At 40.6% G+C, this 21,833-nt stretch overlaps 1 protein-coding gene across 1 annotated transcript in view; it reads left to right on the top strand.

Moving 5' to 3' along the window:
- Positions 1-21,833, top strand: part of PIK3C2G (phosphatidylinositol-4-phosphate 3-kinase catalytic subunit type 2 gamma) — a 276,099-nt gene that overhangs the window by 91,902 nt on the left and 162,364 nt on the right. Inside the window, exons 16-17 of the mRNA XM_048827594.2 lie at positions 16,080-16,173; positions 17,798-17,892. Of these exons, the coding sequence (XP_048683551.2) occupies positions 16,080-16,173; positions 17,798-17,892 (189 nt within the window). The remainder of the gene's footprint in view (positions 1-16,079; positions 16,174-17,797; positions 17,893-21,833) is intronic.

The raw sequence follows: 21,833 nt of genomic DNA, 5'->3' as shown, positions 1-21,833 counted from the left end.
TGACCTTCAGTTGAATGCGCTGGCCCTGCCTTCTTGCCTGAGAAATTTGCTATTTTGCAGGATAATGAAAAGCATATTTCATTCTATATGATGGATTCATTCAGTTTCTAGTAACAGGTGATCAGTCAGATACTTAGCACTTATACAACACTTTGCATCTTAACGCTGCTGTACAGACACAAAGTGAGTAATGGAGATGGGGCTGAATCATGCTCCTAGATCAAGATGCTACCTCAAAGTGTGCATCTGGAAATGACCTTTGCCACTGGCCCTTCTTTCTGTAATAGAAACATCCCAAACTTTGGGAAAATTGAGAACTGGCTTCTAATGTTGCACTCTCATTGACTTTCAGTGAGAGCTGGGTGTCTTTTGTGCATCAGAAAGTGTCTCTGCTGTGGAGGGTACCTTTTAACCTGTGACATACATGATCTGCAGCAAAAAGAACCTGTGTCAGCAAACGTATTTTCTCAGGTTATTTTGGGGGAGGGGAGGCTTGTTTTAAGAAATCTGCCTGTGAAAATGTCACACAATTGGACAAAATGAGGGTGCAAATGATGCACTGTCAAGCCCTTGCTTGTCTGGGTGTTGAGCTTTCTACGATTAAAGCTGCAAATCCTGCTTTGCAAACTGATTTACTAGCTACAAACCATGTCTTTAGAAAAGAAATAAAAAGGAGAGGTTTTGGAGACTTCATCTAATCCCTTTGCCCAGTGAGTAAGGACTTCATACCCTCATTACTCATTTACAAAAACAGATACTTAAATATATATATTTAAAAATAACCACAGATAATTGTTGCTTTCCAGCATTATTCTTATCCCCCTTCTCTGGTTTAGGTTTGAATCCAAAGTATTAAGCTTCCCCACATACATACGAACATCTCCTATTGGAATGTAATGGGAGTTCTGCATGCAAAGATCTTGAAGGATTAGGTCCGTAGTGCATGGAAAGCCCTTTGGAACATTTGTGATTGTGCTCAAGCAGTGTATGTGTGCATACCATGTTTGCCATCATTGCAATATTTCTGCGCTTTCATGACTTACCAGAGCACCCTTTTATTTCATGTTGGAACAAATACAATGACAAGCACCACAATTGATGTTCTCTCTCCAGACCGGCAAAAGTCTTAATGGTGATTTAGGGAACATGCCAAAACAGAACCTGTTAACTGGTTACACCTACAGTTGGCATTTCTGGAGACAAAGGGCTCAATTATTCCTTGAAGATCCAGCTCTACATTGGGTGTGGTATGCAGTTTTATAGCCCCATCCAAAAGGCATTGTGACTCACATTGCCTGAAAGCCTTTCACAGAGCACAGTTGCTATGCTACATTTTTATGATGTGTCTTCACTGCAGTCCGAAAGTATGGTTGCAGCAAATGTAGGCACACCTGAGCTAACTTTGATCTAGCTAGATGAAAGCTAGCTTGAGTAACAATAATAGTGTAGCTGTTGCAGCACGGTTGGCAGCACAATCTATCCTCCTGAGTACAATCCCACCCAGAACCCTGGGTACATACTCGATCATGTCATAGCCACTGCTGCTGTGACTACTTTGTTGTTGTTACTCAAGCTAGCTTTTGTATAGCTAGATCAAAGCTAGTTCAAGTAAACCTACAGGAGTCACAACAGCACCTTCCAACTGCAGCACACCCTTATAAGATGCAATGTACACACCACTCTGAGTCTGTCCAGCTCTGCAAGTTGGCATGGCAGGGTGGGCTGAGGTCATAACTCTGACTCCTCCAATGCAGTCTGTGGAATGGCTGGCCAAGAGTAAATACTTGTGATTTGAGAGGGAAGGTTCCCCTAATTACATACCCTCACAGGAGATGTGCGCACCCTGGTTTATATTTTACAAACATGTTAACAAAAGAGGCCAGGGATCTCAATAGAAGTCGTCTTTTCTTTAGATATTCTGACTAGAAATATTTAATGTCCCTGGCAAGTTGCATGTGTGTTTAAGACGAACTGGGAAGCTGTCTTTGGGGATTAGGGGTAGTACACTGCTCACTAAATGTCCATTTTTAAAGGACCAGTTTCACAGATGGCTGAACTGCTAGAGGGGGGTGGGGGTTCAGCTGGCTGGGATTGTGGTGTCTTGTTTTTAACCTATTAAATAATTATCAGTTAAGTAGTAGCAGTGGCTGTATTGCTAACTTGGCTTCACATTCCCACTCTGACCTTCAATCAGTTTGGACTGCAGGTGCATTGACTAAGCTGTTGGGGAAGGCTTGCTCTACTCTGGTCTGAATTATGCTTGGCTCTGGCAGCTTTTGCCCTCTGCTCCTGATTTCTCAGAGCAACAAAATGTCCTCCTAATTTCTTTTGACTATGGATTAAGCTACAAAAGGATGTCATATGCAAACAAAAGGTGGGGTGTGTCTAACAGAAATGCCTCTTATCTCAGCGTGTGTTTTCTCATGTGATCCAATAATGAGTATTCTCCATTTAATTAAAGAGTTGTTTCATGGGGACTGGAAGGCTCAGGGTTTGATAATGGGATCTTTGATCTCTGGGTTGCTAGTTCAAATGTAGTCCAATGTGATGGTAACCAGAAGTCATTACCATCTGATGATTGTTCAGTGGCTTGTGTACATGAAATAAGTTGGCTGGTCTCTGGATAAATTTCTACATCACAGAAGTTGCCATGGCATCCGTCACCATTTGGCATGTTTATTATCAGTCTCATCCATGAAACTATGGGTCAAGATTTTCAGAAGTGACTGGTAATTTTGGGTGCTTCGGTTTTTGGTTGCTGCAGTTTTGGATTGCTTTATTTGAGACATCTTAAGGGACCTGATTTTCTGAGGGTGGGTGCTCAGCACTTTCTGAAACACAGGCTAGGTGCCCAAAAATCTCTAGTCACTTTTGAAAGCTTTGGGCTAAAGAGACTAAATTACATGACCTTCTCAAAGCAAGGTTAAAGGACATTTCCTGAGCACTAAGCTCACTTTTGCAAAGGGTAAGAGGAAAGAAAAGAAGTCACAGGGGACAACATTCAATTGTCTTGATCGCAAGAAGTCAGTACATCCCATGCAATTTAGTAAGAGTTGCAGATGCTCGGTGCCACTCAGGATCAAGCCCCAACGTTCAGAGCACATAATACAGCTCTCTCTGCAATATAGTGTAGGTTTAAAATTTTTAGTTGCTCACAAGCCTGTTAAGTGTAATAGATGCATCTCATTCTTCTGGCATATCTCCCCTTTTGCTGACTATCTTCTCTACTTTACAAGCACTACTCTAGGCAGACTAATAATAAGCTAGTCATTTATGCACTAGAAAAGGAGAACTTTCCTAAACTGGAAACACATTCATGCTAGGTTTCACAGATAAATTTAGTAGCAGTCTTGCATCCAATACATGCATCATGCATGGATTCTTAGGGCCTCCCAGGAGCCAGTCCTTAAAAAACAATTTAAAAAACATTGAAGAGCTCTTTAATGAAGGAAGGAGAGTAGAGGGCAGAATAAGATTTTACGCTCATAGTTTTACCTCTAATTTCAGGGAAGGCTGATTACAAACTACAGTCTGAAAAATATAAATTTTCCCAAGGCAAAGGGTAGAAAGCTGGTCCCTCCTCCCCTGCACTGCTGGCTGCTGTCCTGTGCATCTCCATTTTCATCATTGGCTTCCCTTACTTACCTTCCTTGGGAGAAAGCCAAGATTTTAGTTCAACTCTCACTTCTCTGTGTGGCACACCAGCCAGGGAAATGATACAGGCACAGTTATTGTGGTGATGGAAAAAAGCCAAATGCAGTGTTATAAATGCCATCATATACATGGCGGGCACACTTATACCCTATATACATGTAGGGCAGGTGCACCTAAAAATTGTCAGGCTATTTTGCTTTTCAGATTACATACTGTGTTCTTTTATATTTGGTATTTATGAACACATTAGCTAACCTGAAGAACAAAATAACTAGATAACAATTTTGAGTGTACATGAAATATCAGAGCTTCACAGCACCCAGCAACAGCTCCCCACAAAAGACAGATAGTACCAACCCGCTTTTTACCACATACAAGAGAGAGAAACAAATTTTCTTGCAAACTGTGGGTTGGACTCGGGCTGCACAACTACAAGGACCTAGGGACTAGAACCCAGGTTGGCAGAGCCTCGGGTGGCTGAGATTCCCACAGTGCCACCAAGAACCATACAGAGGTGCAGCCAGGGAGCATCATCGTGGAGAGTAGGCACTGCAGGAAGTACCGCCCACGAGACCTAGAGTGATAATACCCTGTGGCCCTGTGATTGGCCAAGTGCCCCTACTTCACCCCTTTGGTTGGCCCAGGAAGTTTTCTAGGTAACTACACAGACCTTGGACTGCTGCAGTGCCAGACTTTGCCTTGTCTCCTGATCTCTGACTTCAACCCCAACTACTGTCCCTCGATTCTAACCCAGTACTGCCCCTGATATCTGGACTTTGACCCCAGCCTGACTCTGATTCTGACTCTTGTTTGTGGGACCTGGCCCTGCGATTCCTCCAGCTCCTGCCTGGTGACTCCTGGTCCTGGTGGACAGACCTCCGCTAAGCTGTGACCACTAGGCCAGACCACCCACACCCCACGCACTTACAACAGGAGAGTAAGGAGGAGTAAGAACCCCTCTCATATCCCACTGCATGCTAAGAGGATCTTCACTTCAGGCACATGGGATAAGAGGGTTTATGTGCCTGCTTGAGCCATTCCCAGAATAGGTGGACAGAGAGGTGTGGGAAATGGACAGTCCTCACTCCATCCCCCTACTTGTTGACCAGAGTCGCTAAGCTAGCACTTTTTCTAGACCGGAAGTAAATTGTTACCACCCAGGCTCCAAGAGGAAGCAGGATTAGAATTGATAGGGTTTTGAGTCTTCTCTACTAGGCTTTATGGGTCCCTGCAGAGTAAGCTGCCAGGCATAGAGTTTTAATCTCCAGCTTCTTGAGGAAAGAGGGTCTGGTTGCTCTCAAAAAGATCCTTAGGCTAGTGTGGTTGCAGTGCCTCAACGATAACAGATGGCAGAGAGGCCGGCCAGTTTCCTTCAGATACTAAAGGAGGTAGCATGTGGGGTAGAACGTCATTGGAAGGCTTGAAGATAGCAGTGCTGGATAAGGGCCCCCAGTGTTTGGTCGGGCAGTGGGGGTGGGGGTAAGAAAGCAAGAGTGTTTGGGATTAGATCAGTCTCTGGAGGTTTGAATTCCTGAACTTGAACATCCAAATGAACATTAAGAAGTCAGTTTGTGGACAGCCGCTCTCCTTCTCTGCTGCTGGATTTATTTTGTGAATACCATAGTTATAGGGACCCTACAAAATGCTGGAATCCCTAGTTTTTGCCCCTGTGACTATATGAGATTATCCTTGTAAAGAGTATAAGGGGAGATGTTAACACGAGTGTACTGGCAAAATAACAATATCCTTAAACTTCCCTGCTTCTCTTCTTAGTCAGAATACCCTTCTTCACCTCCTGATCTGAACCTGATGTCAGTGTTCATTACTTTACTAGATATAGTGGCTAATGTGTCCCATCCCAAATGTGGCTGCACTATAGAGCTGGGTAACGTTAAGTGTAGTCTAATTTGTAAAAGTGTGGTGAGACATCTGAAAGTCACTTCACAAATAATAGTAAAAATACCTGGTGATTTGGGGCTAAATTCTGTTCTATTACTCCAGTGCAAATCCGGATTGACTTCAGTGAAGTTGGTTCAAATTGCTCCTAATGTAATTAGGAGTAGAATTTGGCCGGTTTCCTCCACATCAATAGCAGAATGCCAATAAAATAATTGAGTAAGAAGCAGTTAGATTATATCTCGTCTGTTGAATCTCTTTGATTCTGAAAGTTATTGTATATGTATGTACAGAGTAGAGTAAACACAGGCTTATCTGCCATGTAAACAGGGATGTTACTACACATCATTTGGTAGTTGTATTTAGATTTACAGGACAGACAAACTGTAAAGTCATGAAACTGCTATGTATTAATGTTGTAATAGACGACACTGCACTAAGTGGCAGATCATTACTAAGGCATTCAATAGCCTTTTCAGTATCTTTAACTTTGATTAAATCTTTTGCTGGCAAGCACACATAGTTAAAATGGATAAATGTTCTGGGTGACTTGCAGTGTTTGTGCACAGATATGCAAAGGTAGGCAGAAAGCTAAACACCTAAGGACCATCTGAAGGTTGTGTAAGTAAGATGAGGAGGACATTATTCCTTATAACTCTATTGTTGTCTAGGTGCATACAAATTGATTGTTTAGTAATTTTTCCAGTGTCTTCCCAGGTGTCAAAGTCAAGCTGATTGGTCTATAATTTCCTCGGTTCTTCTTTGTTCCCCTTTTTATAGATAGGTACTATGTTTTTTTCTCCTCCAGTCTTCTTCTCCAGTCATCCTGGCACTCCATGATTGTGAGGCATATCATAACCAAGTGGCTAATGATGTCAAATTTGGCTTAACCAGGGGTGACTTGAAGCCAGCATTCCGCACCATTCGCAACCTCAACAGACAAGAGGTAGTCACTACAAATGGCATCCTGAATGACAGCCAAGGCCATCCATGTAAATCGGATGATGACATTCTCTCATACTGAGTGGAATATTATCACAGTGTCCTGAACCATCCTCCAGCTGCCTCTTGTTCAGAGCTGGATGATCTGGCAGTCACTGCAGTTCTGGATCCAGATGCACCAACACTGGATGAAGTGAAGTGTGCCTTCTCTAAACTGCGCAGCTGGTGCTGATGGCATCCCCTCAGAGCTACTAAAATGTGCTATTGATACTGTAGCAGAATCACTTCTGGTCATCTTTCATCTGGTGTGGAGAACTGGAACCCTGCCAACTGCCTGAAAGGACGGTATTGTGATCTTACTCTATAAGGGCAAGGGACCACGCACAGAATGTAAGAGCTATAGGCCGATCACCTTGCTCTCCATTCCAGGGAAGGTATTTGTGCATGTTTTGCTGGCATGCCTGGAGCCTTTGCTACATCCGAAGCATTGTCCCCAACAGTCAGGCTTTACAAGGAACAGGTCCACATTAGATGCCATTTGGCCCTTCGCTTGTTGTCAGAGATACATCGTGAGTTCAGGAAGCCTCTGCACATAGCATATGTTGATCTTAAGGCTGCATTTGATTCAGTAGACCATGTCGCATTATGGAAGGCCTTAAAGGGCATAGGTGTCATTACCACTCTGCTGGACTTGATTAGAGAGCTGCACAATGGAACTGCTGCTCGTGTTCATCTGAGGAACTAGATGTCAGTGCCTTAAATGACTGTCTGGTGTTAGGCAGGGTTGCGTTTTGGCCCCTGCACTCTTTTGTTGGGCAATGGATTTCATAATGCAACATTCCGTCCGGTCCATAGGCCTTGAGATCGGTGATCTCTCAGTCACAACTTGATTACGCTCATGACGTTGTTCTTTTAGTACAGAGCCCTGACTGATTTCGTGAGGCACTCCAGCATATGGAGGAGTCATCAGCTAAGATTGGTCTCCATGTTTCATGGTCAAAGACAAAACTGCAAAATCTAGGACCAGGTTCACCCGGGACTCCAATCTCTTTGAACAACAAAACTGTCAAATCAGTTTCCAGCTTTTGTTATCTGGGCTCTATACTTGCCAGCTCCTCCAATTCTCACATGGAAGTTCTCCATCGGATTGGCATCGCAGCATCTGCCATGGACCGTTTACAATGGATATGGAATCAACACCATCTTTCTTAATATGACAACCAAGTTCAGGATTTATTCAAGCTGCATCCTTCCCATTACTGTTGTACAGCTGCCAGACATGGACACTACAGTGCTCAGACTGGACAAAGCTGGAGGCTTTACACACAAAATGTCGACATTGTATATTGGGCATAAAGTGGAATTACTTCATTTGTAATGCAGATATTTTTGGTCGGTTGGGTGTACAGACTACTGGGGCCATTGTCCGCAGGCAGCACCTTACGTTTTTCTGACATGTTGCAAGAATGCCAGAAGATGTTCCAGCGGACGCTGTTCTCTGGGTGGCTTGTAACATTTGGGATAAAATTCCACCAACTGAGGGGTGGAGGCGGCTCAGAGGCAGACCCCCTATTACATGGGTTCATCAAGTCTGTTCCAATGTGGGGCTCTCAGACCGTCAAGCCTTTGCGGTTGCACAGGAACGGACCAAATGGCAAACGATCACTATGGCTGACTGTCTGGCTAAGCCTTGAAGAAGAAGCAGTAGTCTTCTGGGATCTCACTCATCACCATGAGTTCTGAAAGATATGCTAATGGTTCCAACATTGTTTCAGCTAATTCCTTAGATACCCTAAGATGCATTTCATCAGGTCCTGCCGACATGAATACATCTAATTTACCTAAATATTCTTTCACCTGTTTTTTCCATATTTTGGCTTGTGTTCTTTCCCCCTTGTTAATATTAATTGTGTTAAGTATCTGGTCATCATTAACCTTTTTAATGCGTATTTTACTTCAATCTTCACTAAACACCTCAGCCTTCTTGATGTTGTCCATTATTAGCTCTCCTTCCCCGCTAAGTAGAAGACCTATGCTTTCCTTCATCTTTCTCTTATTCCTAATGTATTTATAGAACCTAATCTTATTTGCTTTTTATGTTCCTTGCTAGGTGTAACTCATTTTGTGCCTTAGCCTTTCTGATTTTGTTCCTACATGCGTGTGCTATTCTTTTGTACTCATCCTTAGCAATCTGTCCATGCTTCCAGTTTTCGTAGGATTGTAATAATTTTCAGGTCACTGAAGAGGTCTGGATGGGACCATACTGACCTCTTACTATTCTTCCTGTCTTTTCATCACATTGGAATAGTTTGCTATTGTCCCTTTAATATTGTCCCTTGGAGAAATTGAACTCCTTTTTCCCTTATGTTTTCTTCCCATGGACTTTACCTAATAGTTCTCTGAGTTTGTTAAAGTCTGTTTTGGGGGGGGGGGTGTTAAGTCCATTATCCTGATTCCGCTGCTCTCACTCCATCTGTTCCTTAGAATCCAAAAATCATCATTTCATGATGATTTTCACTCACATGCCTTCCACCTTCCCTGTTAGTCAGAATCAAGTCTAAAATGGCTGTCCATCTAGTTACTTCCTCCACCTACTGAAACATAAAATTGTCCCCAAAACATTCCTAGTGTGGATGCAGCAACACCAGCACGGATGCATTTGTACCAGTGTAGTAAAACAATGCCCTATGAATGAAACAAGCTATTCAATAAAAGGCCAGCTTCACCAATATAATTGTGTTTATGCTAGAGACTTCTGCCAGCACAGCTATGTCATTCGGGGATCACAACTCTTCACACCCCTGACTGACGTATCAAAGCCGGCAAAAGTCTGTAGTATGGACATAACCTTAGTCAAAAGGCCACAAAAATATGTAAAAAAAAATAAAGTACAAATGCCATGACTAAATTCTGCCCTTTTAAAGATCTATGGGCCAAATTAATACCTATGTAACTCAATAGTGAATTTAGCCCCAGGAGCCCAACTTGAAAATGTTGGGTCATGTGTATCTCTCAATCTGTGGGAGCTGCATATGCAGTATGAGGGTCAGTATTAGGGTTGTCTAGCTGATCTCTATGCAGAGCTTGGAAACAGCCAGTATGCATCCATATACTATAAGTGGTGCTTTTTTAAAACTACTGTAATGTTTTCTAGAATTTCAGATTTTGGGGGCTTTTTTTTCAAAGCAAGTCCCAAACTGTTAAGGGAAACTGGGACTGGGCATTGAGGTTGGGGAAGCCTGGGAAAGGAGATGGGGACTGGGTGCCCTGGGGACAAGGGGCAGCTGAAATCAGATGAGGGTCTCGGGGAGGAGACAGTGACTGGCAGAAGAAGGGAGTGCAGGATGAGGGGAGATAGATCTGACATAGAGCTGGGTGAGAACTGGTACTGGTGGGGCAAAGTTAGGACAAAAAGCAAGAGATACAGTGTGGGAAGACTGAGATTAGACGAGGAGTCTGGTACTGAAAGCCAGTGTGGATGGGAAACATGGGGAAGAAAGATGACTGGAAGGCACCATGGTGGATGGGGATGAGGACCCTTGAGAGAAGAAACTGGGACTGGTTGGGCACGATGTTTGGGGACCACATGAGGGAAACTGTGAATGGCTGGACAGGGAGATGGAGAGCCACTGGAAGAAGACTGAATGATTGGGGTGGGAGATTAGAACAAGAGCTGGTTGGGAACTTTTCAACAATTTATTTTTTTAGGTTGGAAAATGACAGTTTGTTGAAACTGCAACTTATTGTGAGAAAATACCAGTTTCAATGAAACATCTGGCCACAGATCAAGAGAGAGACCAACCCCAGAACTGATCAAGTGGCAGAGGTCTGGATTTAGAAGTTCCAATCCTTTTGATGAACTGTGTGGATGTCGAGATGATACCATGTGATGGAATTTGCTTTTTCAGTTTTCTTTTTATAAAAATCTAAGAAATTACACCCAAAACGTACATTATTCTGGTTGCAAAGTCAAGCATTCAAAATGTTGAAATGTCAGAATTAAGGTTGCCTGTTTCACCTTAATTTGACACCGTTGTGTAAGTGCATTGTGATAAACTCTTTAATTACATGACCACATACTATTATTCCACAGGATCTTGGGGCCACACAAAGAAAAACGAGGAAAAAACAAAATATTGAATAGCTGCTCATTAAGTGAGCACTTTCCATCCTGTGCACTGAATAAGGCAGGGATTCTGTGGAAACAATAGTATGTGATTACATAATTAAAGAATATCCGTGCGTACACACAGGTTACGTAGGCATCCTTAATTCTGGCATTTCCTAACTTTTGAGTGTTTGACTTTGCAACACACACACACACACACACACACACACACACACATACACACACACACGAGAGAGGATAGTGTGTTTCTTTGTTCCTAATATCCCTTTAGATTATTACAACTGAAATAATAGTGAAAAATCAAACGTCCCTTTCACCGTTTATACTGCTTGCTTACTTTCTGTACTGCCTTCAGTCTAGATAATGAAGTTAGACTGGTCAGTTTCATTTTCTAATTTTCATGAATTAGCACAAAGCTGCTTCAATATTTTGCTTACAGACCTGCAGAGGAATGTTGAAATGATAATATTTTAAAAAACAACTAGTTTTCATTGTAAAACAAAAAAAATCTAAAATTGTGGGGAAAAATTCTGTTCTTGTTAAGTTCTGTAAATCTCCAGTCTCAATCTATTTATAAATATAAAAAAGCACAACAATAAAGCTTAATTTTGTAACCTAAATCTTAGTTCCGTATCCATTTAAGTATTCATTGACACTTCTGTCTGCCTTTGTAGGCATTTATAAAGCACCCAGCAAATGGTATCCTACGCTTCTTGGAGTTCTGAGGCTCTAGGAATCAATGTATCGATTATACTGGTCTGGAAGTGTAGCTGTCTACATTTCTGACAAATATTATATCCTTCATTTCACGGCTCAGATTTGCAATACCATGTGGGACAACACAGCAGAATGTAAACTGTTTATACAAAATGAGAGCAGGGCTTACAGCACTGCATGGCATACAGTAAACTTCTCATAGGTGGCATGTGCCAGAAAGGCGGCATGTGAGATACCTTTCTCTACTAAAAGGAGCATTGCACGCTATAAAATACTCCAGCCTCTACAGTAAAATATTTCCATCCTATCTACCTAACAAATATGTATGAGTTCTCCAACATATTGTTGTTTGAGATCATACATTAAAATTAAGACTATTTTATCTGTTACAAATGAAAACTATAGATATGCATTAATTGTAGTAATTGATTCTTAGGTCTAAAAGTCTCCAGGGAATGTCACAAATTCACATGAAGTCTCAGCAGTGCTAGGTTTTTTATTTGGATCTGATTTAGCTGAACGATGTAGCTCAAGACACGTTTCCTTTCTGGATACCCATATGAAGAGAATCAAGAACAGTTGTTCTTACTTCCAAAGCAAATTGCAATTTGCTTACTCAGCTCAGAATCCTGTTTCAGCTGTCAGTGTAAAGTCTGAAAGGAGATACAACTACATTAAGGGAAGTTATAAACAGGAAGGTGGTCAATTATTTTCAGTAGTTAGTCAGGAAAGATTAAAACATCATGCATTTAAAGCAGTGGTAAGGACATTTAGGGGAAACACTAGGGGAAATACTCCAAGAAACAGTACAAGCTACCAAGGAAAGATTGTTGGAGTCCCCGATGCTGCAAAATGTTGTTAAAGACTAGATTTGACATTATGGTTTATGTATTACCCTTTACCAGTATCACCACCTATATGCATTCCCAGTACAAATATATGGAAAGGCAGAGTCCTTGCCATGAAGTACACAGTACCTGAAAAGATAATGAAGAAATAGAACAAAAGTAGGAGAAAGGAGTATATCATGCAAGTAAGATGGTCAAGGTGATTGGAGGATCAGGAATAATTTAGGGATGACTGAAATCAGTCCTGACACAATGCTTGAAGATTCACTAGATGACTCCGCACTTATCTACGTAGCAAGTTACTGCACAGTAAGCCTGACTGTGAATCTGCAGCATACGAGCTTGCCATGTAGTAATTCACCATGTCAACAAGTCCTCACTAAAGGACCCCTCTCACCTAAATGGTTTACTTGGCTAGAAGAAGCTGGAATTTCTAGTAATGCAAAGGATAGGTTTATAAAATCATGACTGGCATGGAGAAAGTAAATAAGGCAGTGTTATTTACTCCTTCTCATAACACAAGAACTAGGGGTCACCAAATGACATTAATAGGTAGCAGATTTAAAACAAAAGGAAGTATTTTTTTCAACAACGCACAGTCAACCTGTGGAACTCCTTGCCAGAGGATGTTGTGATGGCCAAGACTATAACAGGGTTCAAAAAAGAACTAGATAAGTTCATGGAGGATAGGTCCATCAATGGCTATTTGCCAGGATGAACAGGGATGATGTCCCTAGCCTCTGTTCGCCAGAAGCTGGGAGTGGGCGACAGGGGATGGATCACTTGATGATTACCTGTTCTGTTCGTTCCCTCAATGGCACTTGGCATTGGCCCCTGTTGGAAGACAGGATACTGGGCAAGATGGATCCCTGATCTGACCCAGTATGGCTGTTCTTATGTTCTTAAGTTTCTGATTCACATAGGGTTTCTGAACCAAATCGTAATAGTTTTTAAGAAGTAGAATGTAAGAATGCTACTTAGGCATGGCAGAATACTGACTGAGTTTTACATTGTGGAGCTAATATTTCTAAGGATGTTCAATGTTCATCCTAACCAAAATAATCCTGAAATACAGATAAATAGAAAAAGAATCAGCACCACTAAATGCTCTCTCTGTGGCCCCAAACAGCCCAAAAATTCAAGAGCAGGGATGGTGATTACTGTTTGGATTGAACAAGTTGTCACTTGGTTAACACAATTGGTCTATTACTCATTCCCTTGGAAGGGTTCTGCTTGACCTCAAACTGACCTTCACATATACAAGCTGAACGAAACCATTTAGTAACTGAGAGCAATACAGAATCTCATCCAAAAACAGAGAGGCAAGAGCCATGTTTGCTGAAGCAAGCTCTAGATTTTTACTTCAGTGTGTACACCTTTCAGTGCATTGTGACACTAAACAGATCTCTTTAAAATAATTTAGAAACATAGACACATTTCACACTACAGGTCTTAGCAAATTAGTTTTAAGGAATCAAACCATTAGCAGTTGGATTTTCTGGAACGGTTCAAATAAGAAGGTTTCTCATTCTTCGTCTGGTTGGGGAGAAAACAGAATTTTGTCATTGTAACATTTCACATCTTCGAGCATTGACTGCTCCCAAGGACAAGCAGTAACTGAGTAATAACATTTTCTGCTTGACTTGGTGCCTGTATAGAATATATTTCACTCTCCAGTAACCTGTTGAACCAGGAGAGAGGGGAAAGGGAGGTACTGATTCCCATACTATCAGCGCAAGTTTGGCTCACAACCCTTTGGAGAAATTACCTAGTTTGATGATAACATAATAAGGGGATTCGGGTTTTTTTTTTAATTTGTGATCTTCATTCAAATACATTTTGTTCTAAATAACTATGTAAAAATTAAAGTAGCAGCTTCAAATTCATAGTATGTTGCCTGACATTACAAGATAATTAACTCTTGTAAAATAGACCAATTTGGGACTAAAATGATCATTTATTTATAAAACACCCCCCCACACACACGGTACTCTGAGCACTACACAAACAATTAGACAATATTAAAAACATCATCAAATATGCACTATAAAGATAAACAAAATATTAAAGAGACAAACACAGTGGCATCATTAAAAAAGAGTTTGGAAGGGATGTGCTATGGATGGGCTATGAATGCAGTGCAGAACCTGGAGCTTTCTAACAGGTCCAAAATATAGTCATTCCATTTTTTTAAACTATTTGAACACACACAGCAATTTGATTATCAAAGTGTGTAGGGTTTTCTGGTTTGTTTTTTAAATTTGATTATACTTAAAAGTACCTCTCTAGAATTCCAGGGTACCCAGACACTTCTGCACAAAACTGCCTACACAAGTTCTTCAGTCTCTCTCAATTGTGGAAACTTTATTACTCTGCTGGTGACCATTGCTTCTATTTTGTTGTTGTCTTTCATATTTTAGTTTTCATTTATTTTCAAGTGAATTGAATGCCCTGACTGATGACTTGGAAGAGTGAAGTCTTCTGTTGATTTACAGAACAGACATCGCATGGGCATCAGCAATGCCAGCTTCCAGGCTGCCTCTGCCAATGTGCAGCTGGCCTGACCTGAAAGGAATCCCCTTTGGATTCAATGACAGCTCAGTTTTCAGTCCCCTGTCAGCCCTTGTCATCCATATCTAGAGCATCAAGTAGACGAGACTGTTGCTGAGATTTTTTCAAAGGAGCCTAAAGGAGTTAGGCTCTGAAGTAGGACTGAAATCCAGTGGAAGTTGCGCACCAGATGTCCTTAAACTCCCAGCGATAGTGTCTGTTTAGAAGTGGTGGGGTTTTGTTGTTTTCTGTGATGCAGATGCTTGACCTGAAGGGACTGGATTGAGCCTATCAACCCATTTCAGTGTGTCCCCTGAACATACGATGGTAATGATGCTAATGACTTCGGACAGAGTTGAGCAAATTCTCTGGAGGTGAAAAGCTGCATAGCCCATTACTAATTTGCTGAGTAGAGCTTGTCAAAAATTACAATGACTTTTTGCAGAATATTTCAAATGATTTTTTTTAAATTCTCTGAGAATTTTTCAGTTTTTGAAAGTGAAAGCTGAATTCTTTTACTGATTTTTTCCCCTCAATTTCTGGTTTATTAATGAAAAGCTGAAAAATGTTTTGCTAAAATTTTTGGTTTGGGTCAAAAAGCCATATTTCACCAGAACATTTTTTTAATGAAGACTTTCTGACCAGCTGTACTCCTGAGCCATGAAGTTTTGTCCTTAATATAGAGCTAGTTGAAAATTTTCCAGTGGAACATTTTTCCACTGGAAAATGATGTTTCATCAAAATCTAAACTTTCCAAGGGAATGTGTTAATTTCCATGAAATTTCATTTTGGAAAAAAAATTTTAAAAAGCATTTTGATTTTTCATTTTGAAATGATTGTTTCCACATTCTATATTGTATTATAAATAAATTATAATATATAATAAAAGTCAAAATCAAAATGAATCGACAATTATTTTCTAAAAAATATTCCAATGGAAATTTCAAAAGTTTATCTTTTAATTCTGATTCAGAACAAAAACAAATGTTGAAATGTTGGAATTTCCCTTGCAATGGAAATTCTGAGTGTCAGCCAGTTCTGAAGAAGAGCTGCAGAAAGCTCATACTTTGCTTCATATACTAGTGTGTAACTATGGGACTGAATTGTTAATTATAGCTCAACCGAAAAGAGGTACATGGAGATCAGTGTAATGTTTTTTTGTTGTAAGTAAAAATCATGCAATTTAAGTTATCAGTCATGTGTGTTTGACTCCTATTACTGTAAAACCGATTGATCTTCTTCTCTTATTTCTTTAGCATTTTGTATTGCTGAGAGTCATGAGAATTGTAATGTATCAGCAGCAGCTCAGTAATACCTAATGACCTCTATTTGTTTTGCGCTAGTTTTCCAGATCAAGACATTCGCAGAACTGCAGTCCAACAAATGGAAAATCTGTCAAATGATGAATTGTTGGAATACCTCCCACAGCTGGTTCAGGTAATGAAAAAATTGATAGCTAAGGAAGTTCTCTAGTCAGATCAATGACTTCATTAAACACTTTTAATTCTTTCAGTCTGATTGATACATTAGTGGAAGAATAAGCAAGAAAGTAAGATCAGCTGATGCAATGATTGAGTTAACTACAGGGCTGAACTATAGATTGTGCTCTACTCAAGAGAATGTGGTTTGCTTCTCAACATTGCTGATTGGATTTCTGTGTGTTCTTCCTCTGGGAAAAAAAATAGCATCTGAAAAAAAAAGAAAAGGAGTTACGACCAATAGCACACACCATCAAATCAATGGCTGGTAGTGGCAGGGCTTCTCTGCAAGAAAAGTAGTGTTTGGAATCACCGTGAGTTATTTACTTTTAGATATCTATGCAAAATAGCCAAATACAGTTGATGTAAGGATGGGGGAAAGATGCCACCAATGTGGACAGAAGAGAGCAATTTGCGTGCTGAATAATCTTTCATTATATACGTTGTCTTTCTTCATAAATGATCCCAAAACACTTTATAAGATGTAGGACAGAATGTCCCAACTGTTTTCTCAAGGGTTTGCAACCATGGCTCAGTGGATATTTTCTTGGGGTCCAGGAAGAGATGACTGTCCCCAAAATATTGTCTTTCCTCCATACAGTCTTTTATAAATGTTTCTCCTACAGCTCCTGTGGGGTCAGAACCCTTCAGATTATGCTGGGGTGTGTGCTTGTGGGAGGGCAGTGGGGGGGGGGAACCCAGGAAGAAACCACTTTCAATGGCATGTAATAATTAAGTTAATAGAGGACTGAACTATAGATTGTGAAAGAGTCATAATCCTAGAATTTAAGGTCAGAAGGGACCACCAGAATGTCTAGTCTGACCTCCTGGATAGCACAGGCCACCAACACCACCCAGCACCTGCACACTAAACTCAACAACTTAAATTAGACCAAAGTAGTACAGTCCACAAGAGACTAAACTACTACGTGCCACAGACAAAGAATAGGTGGGACAGAGATGCACCAGTGGCTGAGGCCCCTGTAATGGCAGGGAAATGTTTAAGTGAGAGAGACCCAGATAATCCTGACAAGTGACCCACATCCTGTGCTTCAGAGAAAATCTTTGTCGGCAAGTCTTTCCATTTGCACCCTGTATCTGTCTTGTCTATTTAGACTTTATGCTCTTTGGGTCAGAGAATGTCTCTTACAATATATCTGAGCAGTACCTAGCACAAGTTCTAATCTCAGTTTGGGCCTCTAGGTGCTACAGTATTGTTTTAGATAGATATAGATATATAGTATAATTTTTTTAAATTATTTGTTTTTAATTCCAGGGAATCATTTAGGAATTTGAATTTATTTTTAATTTTCAGAGGGACTAGTGTGTCTCCAAGCACATCTCACAGGATCAGATTGAATTTAGTCTCTGCACCTGTACTGTCCTCACAAAAAAAGGTTGATGCTAAAGTCCTGACTTGTCTATGCCCACGGCGTTTTTGGGGATGTTCTGCATCTATTGGGTTGTCACATTTAAAATAAATTAAATACATAAATAAATAAAATCTTTGTCAGGCCATTTTGTTTTAAAGTTAACGCAACAGAAACAGCATGTAAGTGAATGTGGTTTCTCTATCTGTTAAGGTGATCAAGTTTGAGTGGAGTCTCGAAAGCCCCCTTGTGAAACTCCTGCTGTGCCGCTCTCTACAGAGCATCCAATTAACTCATCGACTTTACTGGTAAGATCGTCTAATATACCAGATTGTCCATTTCATTGATTGTTAATGAGCTTTGTCCACTATGTTTACAGCACACTCTCACTATATTCAAGATCAAGTAAATTAGGAAAATAGTTTTACTTTCCTAATATTCGTTTCAGCACTGGGTCTGAGTGAACCAATTTAAATAAAAGAACCACCTACCTGAACCTGCATCCAGGCCCTTAACAAGGGTTTTATTTTTAAATCTTTAGTTCACTTTCCACAATCTTGAACTTTCTAGTTTCAGCCAGAAATGGTAGTACTGAAATATTGCCAAAAAATACTTCCAAGCACACTGAGAGCAGGACATATTGGCTATTTCATGAAGAAACTTGTTCTTGAGAGCTTACCAACCTGACCTCAAAAATTCAAACTTTTGGATGCATATCAAAGCCAAATCACTAAACTCTTTCCCATTACTAATCACCATACATTGTTGAAGGCTAGATCCAAAAAGTTCACACTACATAGAAAATTCTTTGCTTCATATACTCTCCTACCTTTCTCCTGCATGTTGACTAGATTTTCAAAGTGATTTTTGCATCATGGGTTGGATTGAGTCCATCCAGCATTGGAACCTGTCAACCTACCCAAACCACTAGGCTCAGAAAAATCCCTCCCACAGGACCAGCAAGAGCCAGACTTTGCTTAAAACTCTCCTCCATCCCTTCTCCAATTCACCTGATTGTTCCTTCTCCAGGCTCAGAGATCTGTCATCTCTCCATGGAACATCAGGTAGTGGCTCGTAAACACAGTTTGAGAACCTCTGCCATAGCGACTTAACAGTATCTGTTGCAGAGCCAACAACTGGTGCATTATTGACCGAGGCTTAGCTTTTCCAGCCCCTAATACCAACTAGCTCTGTTTGGTGGTATTGTAGTAACCCCAAACTTGCCAGCCAGAACATGAATCCTTGTGTTTTACATACAGTAACTGAGAAGGGAAAAAAAATTCTGTATCAAGCATTAACTAGGTAGGGGATTTTTGACTAATTTCCTATTAAGCTGATCTATAACCATGCAACACGCTCATGTGTGTAGTAGTGTGAGAGCTTCTATCCTCTGTTGTGGGCAGCCACTGGAAGGCCACATTATCATACATGTACAGGTCTGACATGCCATCCAGTAGAGGGCAAATATATATGAACAGACAGCCAATCACAGTGTCTGGGATATTTGTCATCGGCGCATGGTTAGGCCTTTGCCCTGGAGGAGGTTCTCATATATAGGCCAATCTGATAAGTTATGTGGCTGTGGATCAGGGGAAAGAGCTGCTGTAAGTGGTGGTGTACATTACAGAGACTAATAATAGTGTTTTAGAACCAGTTACTAGGTTATGAGCTGGAAATAACCATAACTTGATATCCTCTAATGTACTTCCTGAAGTTAAATGTTTGTATTAATCTACGTGCATATAATAAGAAACAGGGTGTCCAACCGTTATTATTGATTATGGAGATGTAATACATCATATTGTGACTGCAGCTGTCTTTTGCTGGCTGGACATTCTGTGTAAAAGCCATTGCAAGTTTATCTCATGTGATAGTTTATCTCAGCCACTGTTTGCCAGAAGCTGGGAATGAGCAACAGGGGATGATTTAGTTTGATGATTACCAGTTCTGTTCATTCCCTCTGGGGCACCTGGCACCGGCCACTGTCGGAAGACAGGATACTGGGCTAGACGGATCTTTGGTCTGACCCAGTAGGGCCATTCGTATATTCTTATGTGATGATTATTCTACACACTAGATTTGTCAGTTCAGTGGTTTCTAATTAAAAGGATGGTCTTTCCATCAGCTCTGCAACTCCTGGGGTCTGAAAGTCGAACTGGGTTCTTTTTGCCTGCACAGTAATTCCATTGAATTACACACCTCCAGGCAAAGACTATACAACTGAAATGTAATAATTCTGTTGATGATGTGCAAGATAGAGAATTTAGCTCTTTTTCACACCTTTATGAGCTCAGCAAGTACTAATATATGAATAAAAGATTGTGAACAAGCAGCTATGGATAAGAATACACAGAGAGAAGATCCATCAAATAAGGAGATGCCTTTTTTCAGTAGTCATCTTTCTGATCATACATGCAGTTTAACTGAGAGTTTTGCCATTGCATCTTATAACTTAGCTACACTAGAGGGAAGTTCACTTAAATAATGATATACAATGAATCTGTAAGTTGGCCCAATAAATCAACGGCAGCTCTGGAGGTCTGGATTTGTACATTGACAAGCCTCCCAAGCATAGTGAGGCAGATCATCAGCTGGTGTAAATTGTCATAGCTCCACTGAAGTCAGCAGAGCTTTAATATTTTATACTAGCTGATGATCTTCGCCAGTATAGCCTTGCTACTGAATTTTTCACTTTGTAATGTAGATCTATGAAGTGCCTTTTCTGTTCCTGTCTTCTGCAAACTTTTTGTACACAACCAAATCATCTTCAACTCTTACATAATCTACAGGAGATAATCTTCCTTGTGTGCAGCAGCTAATCAATCCATGATAATGGTGCAGTGCAGAATCCCTGTCTGGGAGAAGAGAGTTCTATATAGTCGGATTTAAAATGGAAAAAAAAAAACTAAACAAAAACCACAGCAACTTGAAGATTTTTGAATTATCATGGTTCTCCCTGTATTCCAACCAGTAGCAGCAGCCTGTTCATGTCATCAAACAATTTGATTGCTTCTCAAGGACTTTTTACCTATCTCTGGGTGTTAGTAATTAGAGATATCATCAACCACAGAGAGTAAAGGCTTTAAATGTTTTGATTATCCAGTCATGTGCTGGTTGCAGATGTGAGGTACAGTTCACCAATAGCCTTTTTAATTTTCACTTTTGAAAGATTCACATGAGTCTGTGGTAACTTCTCATAAGGAGTTGCCATTTATCCAATATTAACAGCTGTGTCCGAGGATGACGTATGCCACTGTAAAAATATCCTCTGAGCTAAAACATTGCATGCAACTTCCTAAGGAGGGGGGATTCTTAACCAATTTTTAAAATTAAAATAAAGTTAGTATGCTTATTCAAGTAACCAAAAAAAGAGGCTTACATTTTGCTTTATGCTGTTACAATACCAAAATGTAGATTCTCTAGTATTATTTTTGGATTGATTAATTTTCAGTAAAGTCTCATCACTTTGCAATTCATAGAAGTGCCTTCCTCTCTGGATGCATTATCTTTTTAGGGGGGGTTTTACATCTCTCTGAAACATCTGGTACTTGCAATTGTCAGAGACAGAATGCTGCACTGGAGTGATCATTTGTCTGCCAATTCTCATTTTTCTGTCTTAATGGAGATCTAAAAACAGACAACTATATAAAATCAGTTCAGAGTCTATACTGGCTGCTGTCAGGGTGCACTATGATGAGTGCCCCAGTGTTGAAAAGTCTTCTGGTGATGGAGATTACAGCTCGCCAAAGAGGCCCTCCAGAAGCCAGTATTGCCTCAGAAGTGGGCAGTGCTTGCTGAACTTGGCAGGGCTTCAGGTTCATTTATCTAGTGGAAATTAAAAATTCACCCATTACATTAGGAGGTTCTCCTATTGTCTACATGCAACAGGCAGAGTTGGAAGTGTAATGTTACTGAGCATTTGAGATTTTTCAGCTTTCCCATTTAGCAGCTTAGTAACTCCAATCAAAGTGTGTGTGCCCCAGCATGTGACCTGCTTTCTTTCTCTGGCAGCTTGATGAACTCCTGAGTCCTGCTGCCAATGATTTGTCAGCCAAGGATGATGTCACGCAGAGAGGAGAGATCCTCTTGTGGCTAAAGTCTGGGACTCTTGGCCACAAGACATCATTGCCAGCTCTGCCACAGAGTTCATGTTTGACCTTGGACAAATAATTTAATTTCTCTGCTCCCCAGTTTTCCCATCTGCCAAACAGGTATAATAGCCCTTATTACTATTCTTGTCTACTTCAAT

The sequence above is a fragment of the Caretta caretta genome, chromosome 1 (assembly GCF_965140235.1).
Source record: "Caretta caretta isolate rCarCar2 chromosome 1, rCarCar1.hap1, whole genome shotgun sequence".
Classification (NCBI taxonomy): Eukaryota; Metazoa; Chordata; order Testudines; family Cheloniidae; genus Caretta; species Caretta caretta.
The sequence above is the reverse complement of the archived record's forward strand: the minus strand, read 5'-3'. Positions and strand labels throughout refer to the sequence as shown.